At 43.6% G+C, this 16,099-nt stretch overlaps 1 protein-coding gene across 1 annotated transcript in view; it reads right to left on the bottom strand.

Annotated features, from left to right (window-relative positions):
• Alpk2 (alpha kinase 2) overlaps positions 1 to 16,099 on the bottom strand; it is a 116,126-nt gene that overhangs the window by 74,348 nt on the left and 25,679 nt on the right. Inside the window, exon 3 of the mRNA XM_052155850.1 lies at positions 9,221 to 10,916. Coding sequence (XP_052011810.1) covers positions 9,221 to 10,916 — 1,696 coding nt within the window. The remainder of the gene's footprint in view (positions 1 to 9,220; positions 10,917 to 16,099) is intronic.

Genomic DNA, 16,099 nt, shown 5'->3' with positions numbered 1-16,099 from the left:
ACTGCAGTAGTCACCCTGGATCTGACTACTTGAGCACATGGTTTCTAAACAACACTGCTCTCAAGAGCCTCTCAGGGAACTTACTAAAAATGCAGCTCTGATTATGCAGAGGGAGAATCTAAATCTGGGGTCTCCATCAGGTCCCTCCCCTCAGAGATAGGGGAACCCTGTAGAAGGGGGCAAGGAAAGATTCTAGGAGTCAGAGAGGGTGGAGGACTTTAGAACGTGGCTCACCAAATCAGCAGAGCAGGACTCATATGGGCTCACAGACACTGAAAGGACAAACGTGGGGCTTGCATGCATCTGTGTACCTGTCATGGCTGTTAGCTTGGTGTTTTTGTGGGACTCCTAGTAGCAGGAGTGGGTGTCTCTCTGACTCTTTTGGGACAATTTTCCTATTTGATTGCATCGTCCAGCCTCAGTATGAGAGCTTTTGCCTTGTCTTGTTGTATCTTATTTTGTCCTGTCTTTTAGAGGCCTGCTCTAAGTGAACAATCTGATTACCATCATTAGAAAAGTGGTGTTAAATAATCTATCCTTCAGGTCTCCATACCTCTGCTCAGCAGAATTGAACTTGGAGTCCCCAGAATGACCCTGGCATCCACTCCACGAGGGCTCGAAGACTTTCTTTCCAGGATGTGTCTTAAGCTAGCTGAGTTTCCATAAGGGCGCCCATGCCCAAGCCCTACCATGGGACTAGTGCGCTACCATCAGAATCTCTGGGACATGACTTGGACCTCTTTATTCAGAAGGTACCCCACACAGTTCTGCAGCACAGCTTGACTCTTGCACCTTAGAGATTGAAGAATCAACTGAAAGCTTTAATAACTCTCAAAACCCAAGCTTCACTGCAGACCTGATGACAGTGGACTCTCTGATGGTAGAATACAAGGAACCCACAGAAGATTCCATGAATATTGAGGACAATGTTTTAAGATATTCTTTCATTCATTCATTTTTGCCATGTTGGGAATGAAAGCCAGGGCCTCCAGCATGATGGGCAAGCATTCAACCACTGTGCTTCATCCAGCCCCCTTAAAATCTTTTTAATCTAGATGCTGTGCTCTGCCAATCATGGCTTCTGGACCCTCAGAGTCCACAGGAATCTTCTAGAGAACACGGTTAAATGGAAATCTGTCTCAGAAGGAAAGGCACAAGGTTTGGAAAGCCTGAACATCTAACCCGATGACCCACAGACCTCACAGAGCTACAAACCTGTAAGCATTAATTTTGTTTGGTTGCTTACACCTTGAACAGTGAAAGCAGGGAGCCTGAACAGGACCTTGCCCATCCAGATGGTGAATGGTGTTTGGCAAAAGCAACTCAATGGCTTTGAGATTAAAAACAAAACAAACATTTGTGTTCCTCTCTGGGTCTGCCTTGGTGTAGTGTTGACAAGAGGCTCAACTACCACGCGCTATGAGAGATGAGCCAGGGTAGCCTCTGCCCTTCCTGTCATTGTCACCAGAGTGAGAGCCACTGTTTAACAGTTGTTATGAGTATGGCAACCTGTATGGCAAGAAGGTTTGAGTGTCTGCTTTCATTTCTCCTACCCTCCCAGCCCTCAGAGTTATTTGCTAGAGACTTACAATGCACCCTTCCTGTGGCAGGTTAGTTATTACAGATCTCAAACTTAGATATGCCCGTTTCTTGCACTGCCTCCCAAGCACTCAGACATACAGTGAGTTTCATGCCTACCTCAGGGGTTCAAATCTGCCCAGCACAGGAAACAAATGGCTGAAGTGCAAGACAGCTGGGAACCAGCTGGGGAAGGAGGCGGTTGGCAGACAGAAATCTTTTACTTAGTGGGAACTGCATTATGTAAACTTTAAAGTTTGTGTCTCTATGTGTCTATCATAGTGGTTCTCAACCTTCCTACTGCTGTGACTTTTAATTCAGTTCCTCATGTTGTGATAAGGCCCCCAACCCCAATCATGAAAATATTTTTGTTGCTACTTCATAACTGTAATTTTGCTACAGTTATGAATTGTATTGTAAATATCCATGTTTTCCAATGGTCTTAGGTGAACCCTGTGAAAGGGTCATCAAGCCCAAAAGGATCAAGACTCACAGGCTGAGAACGGTTCAATTGGCATTTTCTTTTAGTTTTGGTTTGGGGGTTTGTTGGGACTTCCTTTTTTTTTTAAGATTTACTTCTTATTATATGTAAGTACACTGTAGCTGTCTTCAGACACACCAGAAGAGGGTGTCTGATCTCATTACAGATGGTTGTGAGCCACCATGAAGTTGCTGGGACTTGAACTCAGGACCTTGGGAATTGTTGGGACTTTCTAAGACAGGGGTTTTATATGTTCGCACCATCCTTGACTTTACCACCTAACTAGCCCACTGTGGTGCGGAATTTTCCATCTTCCTGGCTCAGCCCACGGTGGGCAGCACCATTCCCTAGGAAGGGGTGCGGAATTGTGTGAGAGCCGAGAAATGGAGCTGAGCATAGGAGAGCAAGCAAGCGAGCTGCCCATGCTCACTGCCTCTTGCCTGTGGATGTGATAGACTAACTGCTCTAAGCGTGACTTCCCTGTGATGTAGCATTGCGAATTGAAGCAACCCCTTCTCCCCTAAGCTGCTTTTTGTCCAAGTATTTTATACAGGATCAGGAATGAAAGCAGAGCACCAGCACTGATCTCAGAGAGATAAGAACTTAATAAATGTGGTACTCATGACAACAAAACAGTAGAAATCAACCCAAATGTTCTTTAGCCAGTACGTCATTAAGCAAATCCCAGGACTCACAAACCTCACACAAGACTACTTAGCAAGAAAAGGCATGGACTTCTGATATACACAACTTGGATGGATCCCTGGGAGTTGTGCTAAAGGAATGACTTCCCAGGAGATTACTACTTTCTGATTCAATCTGTATAGGATTTTAGGATTTGAAGACAGATCAGCAGTCACCTGGGGATGGAGAAGGAAAGGGCAGCCGGGGAATGTGGGTACAGTTAGGTAGATCATGGAGACCAAGCGCTCTTTATGATGAAGCTATTCTGAACCATTTCTTATGTAGATATACAGTTGTCTCAAAAAAACCCAATAAATGCCAAATATGAAACATTTGTAGCTTGCCCTCAAGAAGTAAGGCAAGCATTATGAATGACGATGTAGTTCAGTGGTAGTTTGCTTACTGTATGCAAAGCCTTAGATTCAATCCTTAGCATGGTCAAAATCTAACAACAAAAGCAAAGAAAGGAGATAAATAATACAATAAAAGTAGTACTATCATTACTTATTAATTGTGTTGGGCACATAACATATAATCTTGGATCCTTCAGACATTATTAAAATTTTTGTTTGTATTTTTTAATTTTGTTTTGGTTTTTGAGACAAGCCTCCAAACCTATAGCCTTGGCTGGCCTGGAACTCACTATGTGAACCAGATTGGTCCTGAACTTATAGAGATATGCAGATCATTTAAAAAATTCTTCATTTTTATTATTTTATGTGTATGTCTTAGTACCTACATATATGCATGTGCAGTATGTGTGCCTGGACCTTGAGGGGGCCAGAGGAGGGTGTTGGAGTTTCTGGAGCAGGAGTTACAGTGATATTATCACTGTTTGTTTTACAGATGAGAAAACAGAAGCTGAAAGAGTTTATATCATCATAGAAAATAGCAGGACAGTGAACACATCCAGTGCTCAAGCCTATACTCTGTCCCCCTTACCAATGGGAGACACATCTAGGTGGGTGTCTGCAGCTGCGGAGGGCCTGCCCACCACCTGACAATACCCATATTGCTTGGGTGCTACTCCCTTCTCAGGAGTTCCTGAGGTTAAGAAGGCAGACTGCAGAGAAATACCAGCTGGCATACCTATTCCTTAGGCTCCTGCTGGCTTAGCAGGACCTGCTAAGGATTTGGAGGTCCCACCCATTGAGTCAGTAACTGCACAGGGAAGAGGCATCTTCTGCAGTCTGTGCTACTGCCTGAAGCTACTGCTGAAGCCTCAGCCCAGTATCCACCAGGACGGAGAACCCCACCCCACATGTTGGTGGAGAAACCCCACTTCCAAGGTTACAGCTCCTCCACCTGGCACAAGACCACCAGTGGGTCACAAAGCGGCCTCTTCCCTGCCGGAAGGACACCTAGAGACATGCTCTCTCCAGGGGTTGAGTCCATTTCCACCAGCAATTAGAGGCCCACTTCCCCAAGGAATGTGCCCACCAATACACTAAAAGCCAAAGTTGCACTTTGATCACTAGTGTTCACAAGGGAATCCACGTGCAAACTGTGGAAGCTCCAGAACAGGGCTTCTTAAGCTTTTTGCTCTCCCAACTCCTTTTTAGCACGAGAGATCGTATATAATCATATATACATACATATATATGCATATATGTATGTATATATGTATGTATAATACACACACATAAAATTTGTATGTATATGTCAGTAAATGCTTGATTTGTATACTTGTTTTATGTGCATATATAGATATATATATAAAATATGCACATATATACACATATATGCACATAAAACAAGTATACAAATCAAGCTATTGATAGTACACAATAAAGAAAAATATTTTGCATCAATCCTTTGACAAATATACAGTGTTACCCTCATTATGAAGCAATTTACATACTAAGGGGATGGCTATGCCTTTTTTTTAACCTAGAATGAAATATTGATTGGGTGTTTGATGCTACAAGATGGAGAGCAACCTGAATGTTCTTCAAAGCTAGTGGATATTCTGATTTTATACTTGTCAAGGCTGAGACTGCCACTTTCCGTACATATGTAATACAAGGTGACAAAATTCTGTTTAGGACTCTTCCTGGAAAAGAAAATCTATGTCCCAACCCTAAACTAAAGTTTATTTAAGGTTTTGTGTGTATATATATGTTCCTATGGTGGAGAGATGTGTGTGCATGTATGGAGTTCAAAGCCAACATCTGGTTATCTTCCTCAGTCACTGTCTATCTAAATATTCTGATTCATTTTAATTATTGCTAAATTATCTGTACGAATGCAAGATGGGTGTGGAGGATATGTGTGTGAGTTCAGGTGCCTGCAGGGGCTAACGACATGGGATCTCCCAGGAGCTGTGAGCCACCTTGAACCCATGTCCTCTGCAAGAGCAGTATATGCTCTTAACCACTGGGCCACCTCTCTGGCGCTGCACTTATTTTTTTTTTTTTTTGAGAAATCTCTCATTGAACCTAGAGCTTGCTGATTCAGTTGTACTAGTTGGCCAGTGAGACCCAAGGAGATTTCTGTCTCTACCTCACCAGTGCTAGAATTACAGGGACCCAAAGCCTTGACACAGTGTCTGGGGATCAAACTCTGGTTCTCATGTTTGCGCAAGAAGCGCTTTACTGATGGGCCATCTCCTTAGTCCCCCATTGTTTGTTTGTTTGTTTGTTTTGTTTTGTTTTATGAAACTCAAGTCAAAGCCGGGCGGTGGTGGCACACACCTGTAATCCCAGCACTCTGGGAGGCAGAGGCAGGCGGATTTCTGAGTTTGAGGCCAACCTGGTCTACAGAGTAAGTTCCAGGACAGCCAGGGCTATACAGAGAAACCCTGTCTCGGAAAAAAAAAACAAATCCAAAAAACAAACAAAAAAAGAAAGAAAGAAAGAAAGAAAGAAAGAAAGAAAGAAAGAAAGAAAGAAACTCAAGTCAATAAGACCGAACGTTGTAGCACAATACTATCCAACAACACACTAATTTGATACATTAATGCTGAAAAAATACAGACTATGAAAAGTCGTGATCTCCATATTTATTCTTATTTCTATACAAGCAGAAAACTGTATGTGTGTGGTAAATACACGGAAGTTCCTAAGCTACGAAAGCCTCCATCTGAGCTGAGGGGCTTTGTGCTGCAACATTTGTTGGCGCTGTGTGGTGTGTGTGGTGCTGTGTGGGGTGTTGGCATGCCCAGCATAACACTGCACATGTGTGTTCCCGCCCAGTGCTACAGTGATATCCCACAATGTAACTTGATCCAATTGCACTGTTACAGTGATAAACACCCCTGATTTATGTATCAGAGTATATATATATATATATATATATATATATATATATAATGTAATTATATGATATATATTATCATGTATTTATATTAATGTACTTAATGTAATTAATGTATTTGATTTTTAACTGATTGTTGGCTGTTGCATACTCAGTAACCTTTTTCCATTGCTAAACTTTACCTGACCCCCACATTCACTGTTGGGTCACGACCCACAGTTTATGGGGCTGAACTGTGGAATAAACCAACCCATTACCAGGACTAGAAGAGTCCACAGAAGTGCATCCTGTTTGGGGAAGGCTGACAGCAGTGTCTTATATTGAAGTAAGGGAAGAACATACTCAGGAAAGTAAAGACAGTGAGGTAATCAATAATCAGAATCCAACCTAACCAGACAGTTAATCTCCTCCTTGCCCACTTTATGGTTGAGTGCCTATTACTTGGCTGGCTAGACTCATGGTACAAGGTACACTGAACAAATGCAGCTCCCCACCATGCAGCTAGCTCACTTTCTATGATTAGTGCTGATTCCTCGTCAGCAAGATTCTTCACTCCTAGGACCTGAGACTACACATGCATACTGTACACTGGTAGTCTCGGGACCCTCAAAAAGAAATGCCCACCCCTCAACACAGCACTTTTGAATTTAAGGCGTGGGTAGCTCACTCCAGTGTGGCTGGGGGAAGGAACTTAAGATGGACAGATTTTCAGGCCGTGGCTTAAGAGCATGAGCTCAAAACCAAGACGAAGAGCAGGCAGCATGACCCTTGATGAGGATTCAAGTTAGCCTGGGGTACCCTTCTCTATTTTCCACTCCCAAACTGGAAGGAGCTTTGGAACCTTCCATAATTGTAGAGAAACTGGGGCCTTTCCAATCCTACCCTGGATCAGTAACTATTTCAAGACAACACCTAACAGGATGGCTTTGCATCGTGAAAGAGACGAGGGAAGACAGAAAGTAAAGTCACCTGGGCACTCATGTGTCAGAAAAGCAATATTCTGCAAGAGGCCCTTACAGAATAACACAGGCAATTAGAAACATGGAATTTTCCTTAGAACTCTAAACCTGACTTACAGATGAAGACAAAATACTGATAAGCTGCCATTCACATCCTACCAAAAACACAGCTCAAGGTAAGTCTAGGCTCGAGGGTGGGAAAAGTTATTAATATGAATCCTGAGACAAGATTTTAAATCATTCAAAAAATCCTTAGGTGTATAAGCCTCAAGAGTCAGAGAATATTTAAAAATTCTCTGGACTTAATTATGGAAAAGAGCTATTTTTCCCTGTACCATATTATCTGAGGTTTCATATAATTCCCAGTGACTTCCATATTTCTGCATCAAATTGCTGTAATAATTAGCCATTGCTATCTGTTGGCCATGTTTTATAGTTTTAAATATATATACATATCTCTTATAATTAAATAGGGACTTCTCACATGGCTAAAAGAATATGCATTCTTACATACGCCAATCCTAGAAGGGAAAATCTTCTGGCTTTAATCTAAAGAGAAGAAATATCACTGACACAAGCATCCCACTTTTGCTGCAGGCTGCACAGAACTGCTCATTAGGGACCAGTTTCCATTTGAGATTCTAGCTGTCCCCCTGAGTGAAAAATCAGCTTTGTGACTGACCAGTGCAAGGTGAGGCCAGGCCCACGACCTACAGAAAATGCAAATTCTTCGATCGGCGTTTGAAACAAGAAAGTCATGATATTCATTAATCGCCTTATCCCAGTGTAATCCAGCAGTCAAGGTCGGGCAAACACTGATGCACGGAGAGCTCTGACAGACTGTCCACGGTGGGTTCAGCCCCAAAAACTATGCATTTTGTTTAGCTGCAGTTTCAGTAAAGCAGTGAACTTGCTGAATAGTTCATCTGTAGTTCAGGTCAGGGCACAAACCTGAGGAAAGCAGGGGTCCCTTCCCTCTTCTCCACAGTTAACAGGGGCTACTGCCTATTCACAGGGATGAGTCTAAAGCCGACATTGTTAGGGACCCCCTTCCCTTCCTCTGCTTCCTCCACGTGAGCCAGCTTGTGGTGCCCACATCCTCAAAAGAAAAAGGTAATCCATAAGGAAACATGGTCTAACTTCACAGACCACTGTGCTCAGCTGGAAAACATGGGGCACTTGAGGTTAACACTGACACTTTAAGACTAACCCTTGTTTAAGCAGGTTCCAGCAATAGATTCCCATACAGAATGTGAGCTTCTCTGCAAACTTAGGGGGAAGCAACAACAAAAGGTATATAAAAAGGGTAATAATAGTAGGAGTGGAGATGGATGGATGGATGGATATCTAGATAGATAGATAGATAGATAGATAGATAGATAGATAGATAGGTGAATGCATACAAGCATACAAACATACATTTTTAAAGACATTTGTTTCCAAAGTCAAATCTTGACTACAATACACAATCAGGCCAAAATTCATCTGGAACCTGTTATAAAGTATATAACAATTAAAAATTCAAGTGGTAAATGAAACCTAGTATTCTCCATGCATTAATTATTCCTATAATTTTGTCTCTTTCAAATCAACACTAATATCATACCCAAATTATTATTAGGGGATAATACATTTTCCTTTCGGCATTTCCTTAGCCTCTTTTATACTCTGTGGGCTAAGGAAAGCAAAATAAAGCAGACATCTAATCCAAAGCCTCCTATCATACAAGATCGACTTTGCCTACTTTCTCCAGCATGGCAAGTGGATTCTGTAGGCTTTTTCAGTCCCACCAGAATCCTGCCACTAGCAGGCATTATAAGTTCTGACTAAAGCAGAAGTCAACTGTTTTCAAAGCCTGAAAAAAAAAAAAAGCCAAAAAGAATGGGTCCCCCACCTCCCTTTAAAGGTTACACCTTTACTTTTACTTTGGAAGGTTTGAGAGTGGTGAGCCCAACCCACCCAGTAAAACACATGAAGCAGGCAAAATATCGGGTTTCTTTTTCCAGCTGTCCAGAATCCCATTAGAGCCTCTCACCCCTACCACTCGAATGCTATAATTAGGATGGCTTAGGGTTTATCTGGGCCTTTTTTCTAAGCCAGATTTCCTTCCTCACTGCAGAAACAGCAGCTGTCTTTCGCAAGTACCCCGACAGCACTGGAACTTGTATTTTGATTTACATGATTATATAAGAATTACGAGTGTGGCATGAAGAAAACACACACACCACCTTTTCTCTCATAGTTTTTCAAATGCAGGTCTTACCTGAAGATGGTCAGTCTGGTCTGGAATCTGGCTTGCTTCAAATAATTTACTAAGCAGTGCCTCACCTCCCTCGAAGCTGCTGTCCTCTGCCTTTGAAAGTGGGTCTGCTGGTGGTCGAGGGATTTTGGAGTCTTGCTCTGCAGGAAGTGGGATACACACTTCTGCGTGGAGGTGGGAATCCCAGCCAGGAGCTCCCGCTTCCGTGCGTGTGGGCTCTTGTCCATAGTTCTCCTTTAAGAGTTGTCTAGTCGGTTCCTTGGAGAGGGGATCAAGAGTGCCTTTTGGGGCAGTGTCTTTTAGCAGCTGCTTCTTGGCAGTTGCCTTCATCCCGGGCCGCCTCACCCTGGTGGGTCTCAGGGCTGCCTTCCTGCTGCCTGTGTACTTTTCGTCTGTGAGGTCCCCAGCCAGGCTTTCCAAACCCTGCTTCCCCTCTGACTTATCTGAGCCCCTAGACAAGGGCTTCACCGATGCCTCCGTCTCTGCCTTATCCATGGTCTGTAGATTATCACTGGAGAATTCCTCTCCTGCTTCAGTGTTGTCTCTGGTTTCTCCCCGAATTCCTGAACAATCATTTTCAACAGCCACGGAAGTGGCAGGGAGCAGAGCTCTGCTGGGTTCTGTCATCTTAGCTGTTCCATCTTGGTGAGATCCCAGGGGAAAAGTCATTTCAGAATGCAGGGGTAACGGGCTATGCCTGGAGGTTCCGCTGCTCCTGACCCCCTCTTCCTGGGGTTGTGAGTTATAACTACAGAAGTCAGTGGCGACATTCATAGACCACATGCCACCTGACACCTGAGGTCCACAACCCATTTCACTGAAGAAATGCTCACACCCACTCCGACCACACTCATTGAATTCCATCTCTTCGTCATCGCTTTCTAATAAAAAAACTCGGTCAGTTCCCTGCAGGGTCCTTTGCCAAACCGCATTAGAGTAATCCGTCATAACATCGGAACATTCCAGATACTCCAAGTCATCATCCGAAAACTCCTCCGTGTAGGTTAGGGTTATCTCTGGGCAAAGTTCATAGTCACTGTCAGAGTCTTCGCTGGAAACCTGGGGTCCCGGCTGCATGTTGGTGGAGTTGCTGTCACCTGGGTAAGGACTCAGGGTTGTCTCCGGCAGCGGAAGACTGAAACTTATGTATTTTTGTACTTTGGGGGTTTGATGACTAGGGGTGACACTCTCATTAGATTCTTCGTGTCCTAGGCCATCGCTAATTAACCCTGGCACAGTGACATGTTCTGTCCTGAGCTGGGATACATCTTGCTTTTCAATAGTGTTATTTGAATTAAAGAAATTTTCTTGCGTGTCATTTGAATTGTAAGGCTCTGTCCTTTGTCTTGTCTCTTTAACATATTGGGGATTCTCAGAATTGGAAGCACCAGAGTCGCTACTGGGCACTATCTGGAGTGAACTCAAATGGTTAAATTTGTCGGGCGAGGAATCAGTTGACACACAAGTCCCTGGAGCCGGACTTTCTTCTTTCTTACAAGGATTCTGGTCTGTGTGGTTTATGCTGTCATCTTCACATATTCCTGTCTCACGCTCGCCAGGCACGTCTCTGCCGCCTCCTGGATCAGGAGAGACCTGTGGATCCTGAAGACACTGGACCTCAAGGGATGCGGAACAGCAGATCATCCCCACGCAGTTTCTGGCCGAAACCTGGTAAACAGCAGCGTCGCTCTGCGTACAGCTAGGAAGAGGATGGACAGGTAAGTAAAGGCTTGTGCACCAACATTTGTCACATCTTGTTGTTGGAGAAAATGGCCAGCTCAAAGAATACTAAGGAGGATTTTATATATATATATATCCTACCTTTTTATCTGGCTGTTTAAGCTAGCTTTAGTGCTCGAGAATTTCAAAAAGCATTGTGCATGTAAATTTCAAAGACATTATATACTAGTAATAAAAGCATTCTACCACAACATTCTAAAAACAGAACTGAAAACAGGGGTTCTTTTTAAAGACTATACTGAGAAGGCACACAGCTTTAAAAAAATAATAGCGTCTTACTTTTTTGAGACTAATATTATGTCATTTCCCCTTCCATTCTTCCCTCTAAGAAGTGGTGTTTCTTGGCAAGAAACTAAAACAACATCACAGTGGGGTTGTGTGTAGGAAGGTCGGTGCCGTTTCCTCCTTAATATGACTAAATGACCTAACTCACAGTCATGAACTTCACTGGCTGGAAACCTGTGTCCGCAAGTCACCTTGATTAACAGATCAAGTCAGGTGTCCTGTTTTGGCCCAACAGGGAGGAACTCTGAATCAAACTGAGCTTGTATGCCCTGTCCCAAGAGGGACAGCACTCCTGTGACTCTTTTCTGTGTTGACTAGAACCACATGGAGCCTGCATCTGACATGTCTCCCTGACTCATTTCCTGCGTGGATCCTTCTGAAGGCCTTGCAGTCCCAATGATAGCTTGGTACAGTTGTATAAGGCAAATTCTTACTGATTCCATTTGGCTGCATTAGGATGCAACTGACTTTGCAGTATGTACCATTCAGCTTAGAAACCACATGCTCAGAAAGTGAGAGCTGGTGTGTCTAGCCTGGGCTTGGATGAAATGCTAAGACTTTTCACCAAATGTTTCCTATATAAAAGATGTATAGTTATCTAACTCCAGAGGGGTAAGTTACATGGTTAGATATAGTCTGGAAACTGTAGTCTGAGTCTTTCTTCACCCTCTCTGAGGGAAGACCTTTGCCTCCTCACCCAACACGTGTTCACGAGCCTTCAGTCATGGGGGCCTTGAGGGAAGGCTTGCGCACCCAGTCAAAGAACTTCAAGGATGCCTTGTTTGGATGGTAACCAGCTTCTAGATGGGTCAGTCTTGGCTATGACCTATACTCTGCCTGGGATGACAGTTTGGGGAGGTGAGCTTTAGGCCACAGCCTATTTCACACACTTGCCCAGGCCTGGATGAAGCAGAAACTCTTTGCCACAATGTTCTTCAAGAATGTGGAATGTCAAGCCCAAGTTGCTTTCAGTTCCCCGGAAGTATACAGGGGCATCCTGGCACCCTGCCACCCATGGTGGTTCACACTTGTGACTCTAGCAGTGGGGAGGTTGAGACGGCAAGATGGCAGAAAGTTCAAAGCCACACTGGGCTGTAGAGTACGAGCCCATTTCAAACAAACAAACAAAAAAAGAGGAAGGCGGAGGGGTCCTGAGAACTCCACTGAAAACTCTCTTAAGAGATAGCTTCAGTGGCTAGTAATACAGTCAGCAGTCTGCTCTTCCAGAGGACCCAAGTTCGATCCCCAGCACCCACATGGTGGCTCACAACAATCTGGAGTGGGAACTCCAGTCCCAGGGGATCTGAGGCCCTCTTTTTTTTTTTTTTTTTTTTTGTCTCTGCAGACACCAAACACACACAAGGTGCATAGTTGCACATGGAAACAAAACATCTGTACATATAAGACAAAAAAGTAAAATTACTTTAAAAGAATTGACTTTCATAAATCACTGTACTGACTCTGTGTGTGTGTGTGTGTGTGTGTGTATGAACTTGACACAAACTAGAGTTATTACAGAAAAAGGAGCTTCAGTTGAGGAAATGCCTCCATGACATGCAACTGTAAGGTATTTTCTCAATTGGTGATCAAGGTGAGATGGGCCCATTGTGGGTGGTGCCATCCCTGGCCTGGTATTCTTGGGTTCTATAAGAGAGAAGGCTGAGCAAGCCAGGGGAAGCAAGCCAGTAAGAAACATCCCTCCATGGCCTCTGCATCAGCTCCTGCTTCCTGGCCTGCTTGAGTTCCAGTCCTGACTTCCTTTCGTGATGAACAGCAGTGTGGAAGTGTAAGCTGAATAAACCCTTTCCTCCCCAAAGTGCTTCTTGGTCATGATGTTTTGCACAGAAATAGAAACCCTGGCTGAGACAATCACCATTTCTAGATGGAGGAATTAAAATATCTTTTCAAATATAGGCATCCTTCTGATGTGAGCCCACCCACTGCTCCCCTTCCTTGCCCTCATCAGTTAGGCTCAAGTCTCTCCAGCTAAAACCAAACTTTCACCTGATAAAAAGTGGCCTTCACAGTTGCTTTATGTTACACCCATCATTTCCTTCCTGGACCTCTGCAATTAATTCCTGGAGATCGGTCCTCCATTACCAGTTTACAAGAAGCATCAGAGAACATTGTGGACGACAGGAAAATCCTGGGTCATTCATATGCTCTGACCTGCTGGTGCCAGAAAAACCCTGAAGGTACCAGGACCAGTGTGGAAAGAAGTCAGAAGAAGTCAAGGCCGGAGGCACATAAAACCATGTGAGAACAAAAATGAGTCTCGAGACCCAAGGAGAATCGGGTGTGGCGACACACACGTATAATTCTAGCATTTGGGAGGCTGAGGCAGGCAGACTGCAGATTGAAAGCCACTCTGGGCTTCATAGCAAGGTTTTGTCTAAAAATATATGTATGCATTAAGGAGAGAAAAGAAATACAAATTTTTTAAATGGGGACAGTAATTGTATTAAAAATAAGTTATTAACTGAATTAAATATATCAGATTGTCATGATTTAGCTGAAAATAATTTTACAGCACATATTTTAATTGATATAAAATCTCCACTTCTCCCTCCATTTGGTGAGTGAAAACAGGAAAGTTATTGGATCAACAGAACCAACTTTCCACTGGCTAACTAATGCTTTGAGTTTTGCTTTGTGGTTGATGTATCCTTGATCTTTATCTTTAAGCACCCCACAAAAAAGGAGAACACTGGACAAAATACTAGTGTCTGTTGGATGCTTCTATGTTAAAACAGTTTAGTGATAACCCACATGCAAACGCATGTCATTCCTCCAAAATGGTGAGGGGAAGAAACCACAGAGCGGGAATAAACCAGCAGAGCCTTCAGACTCTCATAGGTCTGTATATGCTTTGAGAAAACTGAGGAGACAGTGGGGAAGGGGAAACATTGTATCAATGAAGCATTTCAATCCAAATCCTTCACCCTAACTGGTCATTTAGCAATCAGGTATGTGTTGATACCTGGCACTATGTTAAGAACTGAAGAGAACTGAGGAGATGTGAGACATCTCATGTCCATCCCTGGCCACCTCAGAGAGGTGCAAGGCTGTACCATGCATTCTGGAACGGGAAAAGAAGCTCAAAGAAAGGGTATCAGTGTTAGTCAGCTAAAAGTCACGTAAGGCTAGTGGGGATGTAGAAACTTCTCAAGGCGCTGGCAGAAAGGCCTGTGGGCCCCGCAGTGCTTCCTATGTAAAAAGCCAAAAAGGAATTCCCTGAGCAATTCATTGATTGAGTTCCATCCTGTGGGTCCTGCCTTTTGGCTAAGGGCGGCAGTAGTGATCTTCCACCCTGTTAGAAAGTTTTCTTTTTCTTTTTGGTTTTTTTTTTTTTTTTTTTTTTGAGACAGGGTTTTTCTGAGTGGCAGTCGATATCTTGAAACTCACTCTGTAGACCAAGCTGACCTCAAATTCACAGAGATCCACGTGCCTCCGCCTCCCAAGTGCTGGGATTAACAGTGTGCACCACAATTGCTGGGCTTGTTGCAGTCTTGACTTGAATTCTCTAGGCTCTTTCTAAATGAATCATTTCCTTATTAAAGAAAAGAGGTCCAGATTACTGTAACTAGATGGGGCTTCTGGGTTTGTAGCCCCAGAATTGTACCATAGTATAAATGGTGGAACCATGTTGGTATCAGGACTCCTTTATACATTTCAAATCAACTGAGGATCTCAAAGTTAACTTGTTAATGTGGCTTATGTCTGTCAACATTACATTAAAACAAAAAGACAAAATTCAAATATTTATCTACTTAATCCAAAATTAATCCATCATACCTTAGCATATACAGAATGTTTATTTAAAAAAAAACTAAGCATATTTTCCAAGACAAAGTGAAATTTTAGGAAGGACATTGTTTTACACATTCCCAGGTATCTTTAACACGAGGCTTAAGAGGAAACAGCTGGAGATTTGGCTCTGGGTCTGCAGCCAGTGTGATGCAATGCACTGTTTTAGTAGGTGAAGAGAATCCAGCCTCACACAGGTGCACAGGAGAAGAACACGGGGGTTGGGGGTGGGGGGGGGAGACAGAGACAGAGAGCAGAGAGAGACAGAGAGACAGAGAGAGAGCTCAGGAGGCAAGAATATCTGAGGAGGCCAGAATGTTCTGTTTCAGAAAGTTGCTGAATACTGAGTAGGAAGGCTTGGATCTCTCTCACCAGTCACAGACACTTTCAGCTTTCCTTGAAGCACTAGGTTTACTTTGCCAATTTTTTTTCCCTGAGGAAATATCTGCCAGACATCATTTGTCTATTTCTTGGGGTTTTGTTTGTTTGTTTGTTTGTTTATTTGTTTCAAGACAGGGTTTCTCCGTGTAGCCCTGGCTGTCCTGGAACTCACTCTGTAGACCAGGCTGGCCTCGAACTCAGAAATCCGCCTGCCTCTGCCTCCCAAGTGCTGGGATTACAGGTGTGCACCACCACTGCCTGGCCATTTGTCTATTTCTTGAAGTGCACATGTGCTTGTGTGTGTGGTATCGGTGTGTAGAGGTCAGGGGAATCCCTCGTCTTCCACATTGTTTGAAACAGGGTCTCTTGTTGATCATTGTGGCATAGGCTAGCTCGCCTGCAGGCTTCCAGAGATGCCTGAGCCCACCACCCGGTTCAGTAGGCCTACTGGGGTTAGATGTGGGTTACCCTGCTCAGCTTCATGCAGATGCTAAGGACCTGGAGCCAGGTCGTCACACTTGCACTAGTGTTTAATCCACTGAGCTACCCATAACCCCAGCCTGTGGCTAATTTTTTTTAAGTAAAAATCAAAACTCTATAAAAACAAGTGGTTAGTTTAGCTTGCAGGTTAGATAATAAAACATATGCTTTTGGTCATTGCCTGAGGAG

The sequence above is a fragment of the Apodemus sylvaticus genome, chromosome 13 (assembly GCF_947179515.1).
Source record: "Apodemus sylvaticus chromosome 13, mApoSyl1.1, whole genome shotgun sequence".
Classification (NCBI taxonomy): Eukaryota; Metazoa; Chordata; class Mammalia; order Rodentia; family Muridae; genus Apodemus; species Apodemus sylvaticus.
This window is presented reverse-complemented; position numbering and strand designations above follow the sequence as displayed.